Source organism: Lissotriton vulgaris, unplaced genomic scaffold (genome assembly GCF_964263255.1).
Source record: "Lissotriton vulgaris unplaced genomic scaffold, aLisVul1.2 SCAFFOLD_1641, whole genome shotgun sequence".
NCBI classification, from domain to species: domain Eukaryota; kingdom Metazoa; phylum Chordata; class Amphibia; order Caudata; family Salamandridae; genus Lissotriton; species Lissotriton vulgaris.
This window is the reverse complement of record NW_028242617.1, coordinates 40,605-55,732: the sequence shown is the minus strand read 5'-3', so window position 1 is coordinate 55,732 and position 15,128 is coordinate 40,605. Positions and strand designations below refer to the sequence as shown.

General features: G+C 43.6%; 1 protein-coding gene across 1 annotated transcript in view; it reads right to left on the bottom strand.

Moving 5' to 3' along the window:
• LOC147668894 (tektin-4-like) overlaps positions 1-15,128 on the bottom strand; it is a 71,562-nt gene that overhangs the window by 43,581 nt on the left and 12,853 nt on the right. Inside the window, exon 2 of the mRNA XM_086948373.1 lies at positions 13,320-13,390. Coding sequence (XP_086804499.1) covers positions 13,320-13,390 — 71 coding nt within the window. The remainder of the gene's footprint in view (positions 1-13,319; positions 13,391-15,128) is intronic.

The window sequence follows — 15,128 nt, the reverse complement described above, 5'->3', positions numbered from 1 at the left end:
CTTCATGAGCTTTTATACATTTACAAACTTATGTGCGCCTGGCCCATTATCTGCAGTTATAGAATATGTCATTGTTCACACCGATGTGCCATTTAAGGCCTGTGTTACTTCTGAGAACATAATGGAAACGAAAACAGACTGAAGGAGAAACAAATGCAACCAGTTAATAAGGACAGAACGCAGAACGACTGACTACAAAGAGCCAGTAAGTACAGTTCAGAATAAGCGCAGTCTAAAGTGAGATTGCTGCGATCGTATTTTGCCACTGGGAGGCAGCATAACATAAGGAATGTTACAAATTGTCACGCCTATGAGAATGAAATTTGCAATCGCATAATAACTGTAGTGTCTTGCAAATATGAACAGCAGGAACCTTCTGGTCCTTGATGCACCACATAAGAGAATGACAATCGGGTTGGTGTGTCCAGGGCACAAGTCCTAAAAAAATAAGTGGGGGGGACGCTGATGTCACGAAAGGTGGCTTGCACCATCAGACTCATTGCCTCCCCTCACTCACCCCTTAGATGCGATTGCATCGGAGAAGCCAGCGCGTGACCAGCGTTTTGAATGAGCTCCGAACTCGCCCCAGAGAGGCCAAAGAGTGAATGTGTGGCTCCATTTGCTCCTGTAATCGAGCTCCTGTTAAAATAAGTGGGGGGATGCTGTCCAACCGCGTGGTACCCCGACTCGAGCCCTGGGTGTGTGTGTGGCGTGGTCATTTGCATGCTACCAGGCTGGGGAGGAAGGGACACCTGGCGACGAGTATGGGATGCGTGCCCCAAAGAAGCAAGACTGCTCTCCCGGAGAGTTTGGCATGGTTAAGCAAACATGCGCCTCAGTTGAGGTGAAGCAGCCTACAGTTGGTGTATGCGAAATCAAAGATCACTCCAGGCATTGCAAGATTTTCAAAGTTGGCTAAGGCCCTACAGAGAAGCGTATTAACAGTCAGCCAGGAACCTGCGGGTAAGGCAAATAAAGAGGTACGGCACCACACTATACCACTGAGCCATCATATGTACAGAACGATAGCGCTAAAGGCAGCGACAACCGGGTACAGAGCAGCACTGAAGGCAGCAACAGCCAGGTGCAGATGAGTGGAAAAAGCAGAAGCATCCAGGCACAAAGAAACGCTACCAAGTGTGAAGAACACAACTGCACTTACCGGCAAGAAAGAAGAAAGAGTTGTCCAACATTGAGACGAGCCCTGGTCGGAGGACAGTGCGTGCAAAGTGGAAAGTAGCATCCACAATGATCCAAGTGAACGCACAGGGTTGTGCATACAGAGCCAGTGGTACTTGAAGCGGCAACAATCGAGGTCGCTGGTTGCGCTCAGCACAACTCAAAAAGTCTTCAAGATTTTGAAGGGTCCCAATGTCTGCAGAGACGAATGCCAAATATGGCACCACCGCCTTTCTGGAACTACTGCTTCCATTCAATACCGCCAAAAGCAGAATACTGGTGACAGACGGACTGCCGGGATCGAAACATATGATGATTTCATCGATGTGGTAGAAAAGTCAGGTGACAAAAAGTTAATCAAATACTTAAAGAACCTTGCAGGTGACGGAGTGAAAGAAGTGGTAAAGAAAATACCACAAGCTTATGGAATATCTTACCGTCAAATTAAGGAGGCATTAGAAACACATTTTAATACAATGCCGAATGTCGACTATGAAAAGTATATTTTCAAACAGGCAAGACAGCCAGCTGGTGAAACAATGGATGACATTTTCAAAAGACTTGATGCCCTCATCAAGCATTGCAGGGTCAACTAAGTCATTTATGAAGAATCCATACATCTCAGAGTCATTGATGGTTGCCTCTCTGAATCATTCAGACGATTTATGCTGAGAGAGACGCTCAGTCTAGAGAAGATGCTGATGGCTATGAGAGCAGAGGAAAGTGCAGATCGACAAGCTGCTGATATGGAAGCTGGAATAGCCATTGCAAAGTTAAGGATCATTTGCAGCAACCATCCGACCAAAGTAGACTGAAGAACAAGCACCAATTCATGTTCTTCAAGGTACTTCATCAAGTGCATGTTTACTCACTTTCAGTACTGATGCTGACATTGTGCTGATCTCTATCAATTGTAACCTGAAAGCACATGCTGAAAGAGTGATTCAGTTCCAGTCATTGTTTCATGGAGTAGGAAAGCTTAAGGCAATGAAAGAGCACCTTCACATTAATGAGAACATTCATCCTGTTACTCAAAGACATCGTTGAATTGCTTTATATCTACAGGGAGTGGTTGAGAAAGAACTCGAAACGATGTTGAAGCATGATGTCATTGAACACTCTACTGGTCCCATGCCATGGGTTTCGCAAATAGTGGTAGTGCCACAGAAGGACAGTGGAGGGGATGTGTGCATTTGTGCTGATATGCATCAAGATAACAAAGAAATTGAGAGAGAACAGCATCCAGGTCCCAACACTTCATACATAATTACAGAACTCAATGGCACCAAGGTTTTTTCCCGCTTTGATCTTCACAAGAGGTATTATCAACTCTAACTAGAAAAAAACTGCAGGTACATTACTACCTTTTCGACCCATGTTGCTTTGTTCAGATATAAAAGACTAATGGCCTCATTTACATCTTCACGGATAGGTTACTCCGTCACAATAGTGATGGTATCCCATCCGCCGAAATGTAAATCCCATAGGATATTATGGTATTTATATTTCGGCAAACAGGATATCCATCTCTGTTGTGACGGAGTAGCCCGTCTGCCAAGATCTAAATCATGCCCTATGTTTTGGGGTATCGTCAGCTGCTGAGCTTTTTCAGGATGTAATTTGCAGCATATTACAGCCTGCCACATACTATTTTAATTACAGTGATGATATACCGCTATTTGGGGTGACTCGAAAGGGACATGACAACTCCTTGCACAAGTATGCCATTTACTTGCAGACGCAGGTCTCACTTCGAATGCAGAAAGTGTGAGTTTCACAAAATAAAACTCAAATTCTTTGGGCATATTTTCTCTGAAAAAAGGATGACACAAGATACAGTTATAGTGCAAGCCTTATCATCCACTTGTCCTCTACAGGATGTGGCCATGCTCCGATCTTTCCTTGGCATGGCCAGTTACTATACCAGGTACATTTGTGACTTTGCCACAATCAGTGTCCCATTGAGAGATTTAACAAAACTGAACACTCTGTTGAAGTAGTCACATGAATGTGATCAGAGCTTTACGAAAATTAGACATGAAATTGAAAACACAACTGAAATAGGCTATTTTGATTCAAAATGAGATGCTGAGATTGTTGTAGATGCAAGTCCAGTGTGGTTGGGTGCGATCCTTGCCCTGCACAATGGAAAATGGACACAATGCAACAGACACATTTTTGGCTTATGTGAGCATGAGTCTGTTGCAGATCGAACATGCTTGTTCAGAACCTGAGAAAGAAGGCCCAGCTGTAGTGTGGGCTTGTGAACACTTCTTTGTGGAAAGCACTTCCCCTGCGTCACTGATCACCAGGAGTTGCTCACAATCTTTGAAAATCCGAAAGCCAAGAGGCCTCCTTGCATCGAGAGGTGGTAATTGCAACTGCAAGAGTATGATTACACTATTGTGCATAGGCCAGGGAGAGATCAGAATCTAGCTGACTATTGTTCACGTGTACCTCTGCAGTGTCACAGTACAACGTCTAAAACAGCTGATGCATATCTTAACTCCATATTGAAGTGAAGCACACCTGCAGCCATATCTGCTGAACAAATTCTTGCTGCTACAAACACCGATGAGATATGCTTGCTCTCAAGGACATTATTGCACAGGAATCCTGGGGGAAACATAATCAACCTCTTATGGATTACTTTGAATATCAAAAGGTCAAAAATGTGAGAGAGGAACTTTCTGATACTCAATAAGGCATTATATTATGAATTATGTTATGAGAATTATCATTTCCGAGAGTTTGGCACAACTAGTAATTGAACTAGACACAAGGGTCATCATGGGATTGTCGACACTAAGAGAGCTCGCCGAGACCGAGTGTGGTTTTCTTGCCTTGATGAAAGAGTTGAAAGAGAATTAAAGGCCTGTCATTTGTGTTGCTGCTTATCTCCCAAAACAACACGTCACACACAAGTTATGTCTGATCTTCCAAAGAAAGTGTGGGAGATGATTGCAGTGGATTTCTTTGGACCTCTCAACAATGGACATCATCTCATGGTAGTCATTGATGAGTACTCTCGATTCCCCTCGTGGAAGAATTATCATCAACCACACATGACAAAGTCATTGGGACAGTAAATTAAATTTTTGCAACATTGGGCGTTCCCTTCCTTCTTACGTCTGACAATGGCCCACCTTTCAATAGCCTGGAGTTGAAGGTACTTTCTCACTGATATAAATGTTAAACATCCGAAACGTACACCTCTCTGGCCACAGCCGAAAGGCATTGTTGAATGATTCATGGGCACCCTGGAGAGCAGTACAGCATGCTGCGCTAGAAGGAAGTGACCTCAAGTCAGCTTTATGTTCAACTCTTCATGTTTACAGGTCAATTTCACATTCCACCACCTTAATGTTTGGGAGAGCCATGTGAACAAAATTGCCACAATGGACCACTAATAGTGCGACAGATGCTGGCGAGATCTGGACAACGTATTCCTTTCACAAGTCCAGAATGAAGACCAATGTGGACAACACCATTGTGCTTGGTGCACGTTTTTTAACCCTTTCCATGTGGCCGCGATTCCCCTGGTGTGCTGTAAACAACACGAACAGGGGCGGGCCGTTACGAACCCCAGCCGTCATCAGCACACGAGCACCGTAGTGCATGACGGCTGGGGTTCGTCATCAGCATGGAAGGGGTTAAGGAAGGAGACCGGGTCCTGGTCAAACATAAATGGAAATGTAAGTCTGAGGCTCCTTTTGATCTTGGCTACTGAGGGTTCTGACAAGCAAAGGAAATATGGTGACAGCTCAACATCCCGGAAAGTCTATCACAATAGACACTTCACATTTCAAGCACCTTCTTCGATGTTCATTGGCTCCAGATGTTAGAAGTGGGAAATTTCCATCTGAGAGTCCGGACAGCCACACTTATACACCTGCCTCTGCATCACCTGTACCCAAGATCAGGAAGAGTGGATCGAACACCTTGACGACTCATTGAGGAACTATAATGTTTATATGTAATATTTGTACTTTTTATTTAACAAAGGGGGAGATGTAGTGTCTTGTGAATATGAAACGAGGGACCCTACTGGTCCTTAATGGACCCTGTAGGAGAATGTAAATGTAAATGTAAATGTATTTGAGCTTATATAGCGTACAGCTACCCACAAAGGGTTTCCCGGCGCTTGCTTAGGGAACCCGTCCTGGTATTCCCCTGTGAGATAACCCCGGCAGGGTATCCACAAGGTGAAAGTCAGGCATCCCGCCGCGAGGGGCCGTTGTGGAGATTAAGCAAGCTATTGCCCAGAGTCGCAGAGTGTGAACCCGTGAATCGAGAAGGCACCGGAGCGAGAATTATCGAGTCCGTGGAATTTTTGAGCCTAAGACCCGCCGAGGCGGGGAATTGAACCCTGGTCCAGGGCCGATCTCAGCTTCCGGGTCTGCCGCCTCTAACCCCTGAGCCACACTTCTCCACTGAATGGCGTAATCGGTTGGGTGTGTCTAGGTGTGGTGCAGTGCATGCAATTAACAGTTGCACTCTGAAGAGCGAAGACGGGCACTACAGTGCTACGTGTGTGGCGTGGTCATGTGCATGTTAACAGGCTGGGGAGGATGTGAAAATAATAGGAACAATAATTTGGAGAATTGATTATGAGTGGTGCAGTAGTAGTACAGTCATGGTGGCATGCCAATGGCCCGTCAGTGCAGACGCTAAACTTCCAATGCCAGGAAGTGTGGGTCAGACATGTAGATGGGGCAGACATGAAGAGAGACTACGGAAAGCAGCAAATATGGGGTCATAATCATGAAATTTACAACTATGGCCAGAGAACAGAATCTCTCCTTGAGTTCCCTCTGATGGTCCCCAACTCAGGTATTCACGTAGAATCACAGACGTGCATCTGGAAAGCTGAGCCAGATTCAGGTTTACAGGCTAAACATGGAAGTGTGGGGGTTCTGTCCCCTCTGTTTGGAATTATACACAGGATACAATTCCGCACAAGGGAATGGAGCCCCCTGTACAAAATCCCATTCCATCTTCTGAAGGGGTTCTCTTGATGGGAGTAACTTTACGACAATTTCTAGGGTGGAAAAGGTTGGATCAGAGCTGGAGAAACTTCCAAGGTAAACTACACCTTGGAACAGTGGAAAAGGAACAATTTTCCACATGGGAATGCTGGCCTTTGGTGACACCACATAAATGCCATAGGAGTTAGTAAACCGGTGTCGCTGAGTAAGTGAGCAAAGCAGAGTACCTAAGACTTTCCAGGGGGGCTAGATGGATTTTCAAGAACTAAAAGTAATACTTAATAAAATCTTCGAAAGTATGTATGTGCCCATTAGACACATTTTGTGCTGTGCTGAGTCTGCATCCTTCCGCACGAAGCCTCACTGCACCCTGTGTATATTTCACCCAATCTCTTCACTGCATAAGAATGGAGAAATAAAGTTATTGTGTACTAGAAGGTCATGAGAGGCAGCACAAGCTCGTCCACTGTTCATCCAGAGCAGCTATCTCTTGTTAGGTTCCACCGGGCTGGTATTTTAACTTGTTGGCCATCATTTCTATGTTAAGGCCCTTTAAACAAAAATGGGAAAAATCCTCAAAAAGTGGTATTTTTTGCTTTGAAATATAAACATATACAATGTGAGACAGAACCGCTTTAAAAGTATTCTAGCTATGTTTGCAGTAATTGCGAATGATCAGTAATGTAAACAAAAGCAGAACTAAAGGTAAGAATAAGTATAGAGGATTTTACGTAAAACCATACAAAAGTCCTAGCTCCTAGCTGCTCTAGGATTTCAAACATATATAAATGTCCAGTTTTTTTTCTAGAGGATATTAACCTTACCTTTGATGCACAGGGAAGTGTCACAGCCCTTTCAGTTTTAATTCAAAATAATTATTTGGGTTAGAAATGGCTCTTTTTGAAGGGTTACCCCAAACGTTTTGCCTTCTTCAGCCTCTGTTTTCTGTTTTTGAATTTGTTTTTGCTTGTTTTAGGACTATGGGAACTTTAGCACTGCTGGCCAGTGCTAAAGTGCATGTGCTCTGTGTCTCAAATATATTTGCATTTAGTTTCTCCATGATTAGCATATTTGATTTACTGGTAAGTCCCTGGTACAGTATACTACGTGTGGAGGGGGCAAATGCTACTAGTAGGCCTGCAGCACTGATTCTGACACCCACATGAGTAGCTTTTCAAACATGTCTCAGGCCTACCACTGCAGAGCCTGTGTGCACAGTTTTAAACTGCCATGCTGACCTGGCAAGTTTACCTACTTGCCAAGCCAAAACTCTCCATTATGTTACATGTAAGGCACCCCTAAGGTAGACTCTAGGTAGCCCCATGGGCAGAGTGCAGTGTATTTAAAAGGTTTGAGGTGTGCTTTTGAGTTTTACATGTCCTGGTTGTGAAAAACTACTAAATTCGTTTTTCACTACAGCAAAGCCTTCCAATTGGAAGCAGATAGAAAATTAGAGTTTGGTGTCTGTGGACTAACAATTTATAACCACATCATTTAGTGAAGGTGGTTTTTAAATTGCAGGTCTGAAAATGACACTTTCAGAAAGTTGGTGTTTTCATACTTTAGCCAGTCTGTGTCTCTGTCTGTGCCTAAAATGCACATCTGGGTCAGAGAGACAGTAGGGCTTTGTGAATTCAATCTAGACAGTCACACACAAAGGAAGCTGAGGTGTGTCCTGCATATCCTGATGGCACATCACCAGGCTGAGGGGTCTTCCTGAGCTAGAGCGTTGGGAGGAGTTGGCACTTGCACCTGAATAGGGTTGTGCCTGTCCCCACACAAAGAGCTGCATATCCCCTGGAGTGTGTCTGGAGCCAGGGCCAGGAAGGGCAGGGTCTTGTGCATTGTAAAGATCTTTCTTTGAAGTCTCCCTACTCCAAAAACTAAAATGGGTATAAGTACCAGAACTCTGATACCAACGCTTCTGGACTGAGGACATTCTGCCCGGAAGAAGAGCTGTTCTATTTCCGGGATGGACTGCCAGAATAAAACTGTAATAAAGAAACATGAAAATGCAGAATTGATTTTGTAGGGGTATGATTCCACATTTATCGTAGATGTGTTCCTAACATATTTCATGTAATCAATGGACTCCTCTTTGTTGCACTTCCAGATCAGTATGTGCCCAATTTCACCTCAAAGAAATGACCTTCATGAGTCCTAAAGTGAGAACAAGCATTTACAAACGTAGGGGTTTGGCTTTTTGGTTTTGTCAATGCTTTTAACCCATGCTGCAGAAAAAAAGGTATAAAAAGAGCAAAGCATGATGGGGTTTTGGGGAGAGAAATAGGCACACTTGTGAAGAGGAAGCAAGATAAGGAACGTGAGGTGTTGGGTATGTCAAGAAAGAAACAACACACAGGTGAGAGAACAAGAAAACACATGTTCAATCATACAGCACGGAAATAAAAAATATGTTGATGCCCAATGTGAAGCTATTGAAGAATACAAGACATCCCATCCAAAAGATGATAAAGAATGTATGCTCCGGGGAAGGGACAAACACAAAAAGAGTAAGGCAAGATATCAAATATGAAGCAAACGAGAGTTTGATATGAAAGTGAACCAATGGTAAGCTATGGGCTGTCGTATAAACTGTCTCAAAGCACACTTTAAGTATGGGTATTGTTCATAGGAGGTCGTTGACAACAGACAGCGAAAAGCTGTCTGTAGGCAAGACCTAAAAAAAGGCACCAATCCCAGATCAACAGAGAAAACATCCTGTTTTTAAAGTTAGCTACACTTTGACGTTTTGTAAATGTACCTATTGTGAGTGCACCTATTAAGTTGGAATTGTGTAGTGTTGTGTACTGAAGTTAAAACCTCTAGGACTGATTGATTGATTGATTGATTTATTGATTGGTTGATTGATTGATTTAGGGATTTCTAGAGCGTGCAGCTACCCAAGGTTGTGTGGGTGCCAGAAGACCTCTAGAAGGACAAAATCACATTTTTTTCAAGCTACACAACTATTACGTGAAATTACAGTAAAGCAGGAAAAGTCATTTAACTTCATCATATTTTCAAGCAAGGACATACTTCGCCTAAAAAAGTCATGGAAGACACTTTGAACCGCAGAAGTCAAATAGGTAGGCTACAAGGTATTGGACACTGTTGCCTGTATTGTGAGTGAATATACAAAGACAGGGCGGCAACAGTTGCCCTAATCTGAGAAACAGACTCCCATCGAAAACTGGTTGGGCCTCCAGTCTTGAAATGATGGAAATTATGAGAATGACATATAGCGACAGACAAGCCAAGTGATATACCTTTGCCATCAATATTTGGAATTTAAAATATGTAACCTCCCACTGTATCACGAAATCTCAAATGTAATGGTTTGATCTAAAATTACATATATCATATTACTTTCAAGAACAGAGCCGTCCAGTGCTCAAATTGTTCTTATGTAGCTCCGGCGCTGTAGTGTTTTAGAAGTGCAAAATGGATTAGAGCTCATATGCTTAACATTTGGCTTTGATAAGGCCATCGTGGATTTTGTCAAAAATGTTTATCTCAATTAAATATAAATGAATGTGGGGCTACGGATACGCAGACCACTGTAACTATTTTTCCACTAAGTCTGTGGTCGAGAGTTAGTTGGTGAGCACAGGGTGACTTATTAAGTCACATACAAATATACATATAAATTGTATTAAGAATTGTAGGATAATTATCGTACTGTAAGGATGTGGAATGTTTTTATCTTTTATCCTTTTATACATGTAGTATACTTTTATGCCCTCATCATGCCGGCGAAATAAAGTAATTCTGACTGACTGATTTGTAGAATACTAGCCAATTTTTATTCACAAGATTTTTTTTAAAATTCTGTCCCAATTCTGTTCAGATTTGTGTATTGGAATTATAGTTGGTATTAACTGACTAACAAGAAATCATTTGAAACTACAAAAATGTCTGTGTCACCTTCTTGAGTGGGTGCATAAAAATTCCACATCAAGTGCAGTGTCATCAGACCTTCCAGGTTGCAGTAGGGTATGTCAGTTTCTCGTAGGCTCAAAACCCTTCTCTCTAGTCAACTTACTGTAAACAGTTGTCATGTCCCTGCGTTTAATCCATTAATGTTTGGGGATATTGTATGAATATTAGCTATTTTGTATCTACTCATTATAAAATACATTCAATTCTTCCTTAATATTTCTTTATAAATGAATTCCTATTTCTAAATTCATAAAATATAGCCTTCCACCAGTAGGACATTTCTGTGTCATTTTCACGAGAGAATGTGTGCTAAGTAGTGTTGCTCACTGGTTAGAGGCGGCAGACCCGAGAGCAGAGGACGGCCCGGGACCAGGGTTCGATTCCCGGCGCTGCAGGTTTCTGGACCAGGGTCAGCGGACTCGATAATTCTCTCGCCTCGGTGCCCACTCTGATCAGCGATCACACTCGGCAACTCTGGGCATTAGCTTGCCTCATCTTCACTAACGGCCCCACCAGACCGCCGGGGATGCCTGGTCTCACCCTGGAGATACCCATTAAGGGACCATCTCTCAGGGAAGCCAGGAAGGGTTTCGCAGCGGTCGAAGCGCCTTGGGACCCTCCGGGTAAGTAGTGCGCTATATAAATGCCTATACACACACACACACACACATACACAGGCACATGCATCATAGCCTTTTGAGATCGCAAACAGTGCGATTCGCAAAAATCAGCCATTTGTGATCGCAAAATTATCTTTTGCGATGCATCAAGGGACAAGGCCCTCGCAATTTGAGAATTCGCAATGAATTGCGAGTTCTCAAATTGCGATTGTATTTAAGGAATCGCATTTTGTGATTCCTTACATGCAATGCATTCAAGTTAAAAAATCAATGATTTTGCTATAGGGGGAGCAAATTACCATAAAGTTGAACTTCATGGTAATTTGCAAAAACTTTGTAAAATGCACTTCATGTGTGTGCACAACATATGTGCACAGATCAATTTCAGGGGTGTAACAGGGTGTCGTTTTGACACCCTGGCACCCTTGAAATTGCATTCTCAATTTGTGATTCTCGAATTGAGAATCGCAATTTGAGAATGTCTTCCCATTCATTCCTACGGGCCTCTTGGCCCATAGGAATGAATGGGGAGGTATTCCTTAATTGCGACTCGCAATTTGCGACTCGCAATTAAGGAAGGTTTAGAAATCACTATTTTTTAAGCGGTTTCTACATGTATAGGCTTTTGCGATTCCTTAATTGCGATTCCTTAAAAATCGCAATTAAGGAATTGCAAAAGCCAACATTGATGCATGTGCCTGACTCTACCACACATCTGCCAAGCATGAATTCTGCATTCTTCCTACTCACACTGCCACTATTACACTGTTTCCCTGTCCGCTGATCATCTTATCTAACAAGTGATGTAAAAACTGGAGATGGGCTTTATACATAATAGAAAGTACAGGTTTAAGTGGCGCCCCATACTCTGCACAGGGTAACAATAACGTTTGTCTGACCCCTAAACAACCAACATTAAGTGGCTATTTGGCACACAATATGGAATGAGACTTCCACATACCTATTTGTTTATTTACTTAATTCTTGAGTAACAGCAATATCATTTCTGACAGAAATGTTGCACATTATGGCAGTGTTATTACACATTATGATGGGAAAAATTACTGGACAACCTACGCCAAATGAATGGCTGCGGCATTAAACTAAGGTGGTGCTGTGTGTCATGGGAACAGAAAATACAGACGGTTGATACGTAATGGAGTTGAACAATGAACATATTTACTGTTTGGTCTGATGAGTGGAATCACTATTTTGTTTCTAATCACATGAGGTGGCACCTCAAATTAGTTTTTGACACGTTCGGCGCTTATGACGGAACCGTTCCGTCACGCGCCTCGGGTGAGCTGTGCTAGTGACGGAACAGTTCCGTCATGGCCCGCTCGCCGCGCCTGATTTCGCGCCTGCGCGGCGCGTTCTATTGAGCGGGCGTGTTCATGACGGAAACGTTCCGTCACTAGCACAGCTCACCCGAGGCGCGTGACAGAGCGGTTCTGTCACAAGCGCAGGTGAGCCGCGCCCCCCCCCCCCCCACCCCCTAGCACTGCGGCGGAATTGCCGCCGCAGTGAAGGGGTTAAATGACTGAGTGAGGGGGAGGCTCAGATATATGCATGATGCCAATGGACTACTATACCAAGGCGGCCATCTTGGAACATGGTTGCTATGCACAGTACCTTAGACAGTCACATAGATTAGGGAATCAGCAACTGTGACATCCTATGGACAGTAACAAAACAGGTGCTACACCTGATGAATAATGTGCTAAGAGAGAAACAACTCTGGACCTTCAATTTAAAAAATGTGGCTAACTGTTTCTTAGAAAAACATTAGGAAAGGGCTGTTTGTGTGAAAAGTAGGTGAGTCGAAGGCGGGTCTGTAAATGTCCTTTTCAATGTAACATTCTACTGGTCATTTTTTCACGATTTCTCAAATGCTTCTGAGCTATAGCTTACCAAATAATGTAGTTATGTAATATTAATGATACATATTTGGTTAGGTTCACAGAATCCTCCTTGGGTTGATGGATCAGGTCAGAGTTGCCTTCTGGCTGACTGAGTAAAATGCTGTAGCCCCAGCTGAGATAAAGCGGCCACAGACATTGACTGAATTTATGGTTTGTGTGTTGGGTGAAAATGCAGGCCAGCCACAGTGCTCTTAACTTCAGCTCCGCTCTCTGGAGATTGAAGCCTCTGTAAAGGAGGACCATGGGCTCCCACCACATACCGTGGGAAGGGGGGGAGGAGGTGATGTAGAGGTTGATGAAGATGAAGATTTGGGTGGTCTTAAAGCGCATGGACCAAATTCTGCTCCTCCAATGGCTGGGCCAGTGAAGTACAGAGGCTAGGATTCAACTTTATACCCAAGGGTTGTTTTTCACCTATTTTCCCATATTAGAATGAATGCAAACTAGCTTGTTGTTAGATGACAGGTGCCACAAATATGCAAGGAATCCACTGTGTGCATGCAGTCATTTAATTAACCCCATCACTCTCCTGAAACTGTAATGTACAAACCGGTCTCCAAGGTTGACAGTGAGCAGTCCTTGGTAACTGAGCTCTTGTAACCATGGAACAGATAAACATGTTAAACAATGCATGTGGAGGACAAAAGATCCCTCCCAGAGTGCCTTACCGTATCTGCATGACGGTCTGCTCTAAAGTTCGCTTCAGAAGTTCCTGCACGTTTCGAATCAGTTCCATTTCCTGCAGACAAAAGCACAATTTCCTATTAAGCTAAAAGCAAACTGTTTGAGTAATTTCATGTTTTTAGTTGTAGGATTAAAGTAGGAAACAAGTTTAACTGTGGTGGAGTGGTGTGGCTCACTGGTTAGAGGCGGCAGACCCGGAAGCAGAGGACAGCCCGGGACCAGGGTTCAATTCCTGACGCGGCAGGGTCGTGGACCAGGGTCAGCGGACTTGATAATTCTCGCCTCGGTGCCAACTCTAAACAAGGGATCACACTCGGCAACTATGGGCATTAGCTTGCCTCATCTCCACAACGGCCCCCCACATCCGCCGGGGATGCCTGGTTTCACCCTGGAGATACCCAGTAGGGTCCATCTCACAGGGAAAGCCAGGACGGGTTCCCCAGCGGTCTACAGCGCGGGGATACCCCATGTAGGGTGATTCATGCGCTTTGCAAAACATCATTACATTACATTACATCTATAAAAAGGGCTGTTGAAAGCCTCATTGAGTTTTATAGCAATACATTTAAGCAGGGCACAAGTCGGGGTACACGGGGTACATGCGGTACACAGCGTCTACCCAATATTTTCACAGGGTAGACCCCGTCCACCCAGCCAAGAAGTTGGGCCCCACTGAAATATGCTATACTTGTCCCAATGTAATTTTCAAACACTGGGACACGTTCAGCAATGCCTGCAAGTTGTCTGCTTTGTTCCGAGCAGCAAACTGCAGGCGAGGGGGCTTGTTATTTTCACCTCCAGCTGGGCCATAGTTAAAGGCCAAAGGTAAGTGGGCCATCAGGCCTTCTTTGTTCCTGTAGCCGGGCTGGGCGCGGCCTGGTGCCCACACTGTGATTCAAATGCAATGGAGAGGAAACAAAGGCACACAGCTCATCACTTCACAAGTACTTAAGGGAGGCATGGTTTTGACTTTCTTCAATCCCTGTATATAAGAGATATGGGAAACATCATTTATCAAACGGTCAGAACCCTGCAATACCTTTACCGCGCATCCATTACCATGCAAATGCCTTTACCACACATGCCTTTATAATGCATGCGTTTACAACAAGTTATAATATATATAACACATTGTAAAGGCACATACGTGGTAAAGATTTGCGTGGTAAAGGCATGCCTGATAAAGGCATTTGCTCTGTAATGGACGTGTTGTACTTGCATGCATTGTAATTCCATGTGTGGTTCCGTCATACATCCATGAGATAAGCATGCACTGTAAGAATGTCAGATGTCTGGACCTCTCCCAGTATTTACACAAATAAGAATTAAAATACCCCTATTTTATTTCTTTTATAGCGCTACTCACCCCAGCGCAGGGTGTCTGAGCGCTTTACACCACACGCAAACATTATACATTAACAATAAATCATGTAAGTGTGTAAATCAATGTGCAAGATGTGTTATATACAACAGTGAGGGTTACAAGGTGTAGGAGTCACACGTTCTTCAAAGCTCACTGTGCTGTATTAGAGGGACTACAATTTATGAACTGCAAGTAACAACAAGATCTCTGTGTTAAAACCAGTAACACACTGACCTACAACATAAAATAAAAAGCTGTCAGCTGCATGTTACATTCTGTGCTTAGTAGGTGGCACATTAACTCTCTATGCTACTTGCCTCAAAACGGGGATTAAACAAAACACAGATCCCTCCAACAAATGCATTAACCTTCAGAGTTATCTTACCATTAGTATTATTCCCTGAAACTTAATGGGCACACAAGGATCTCT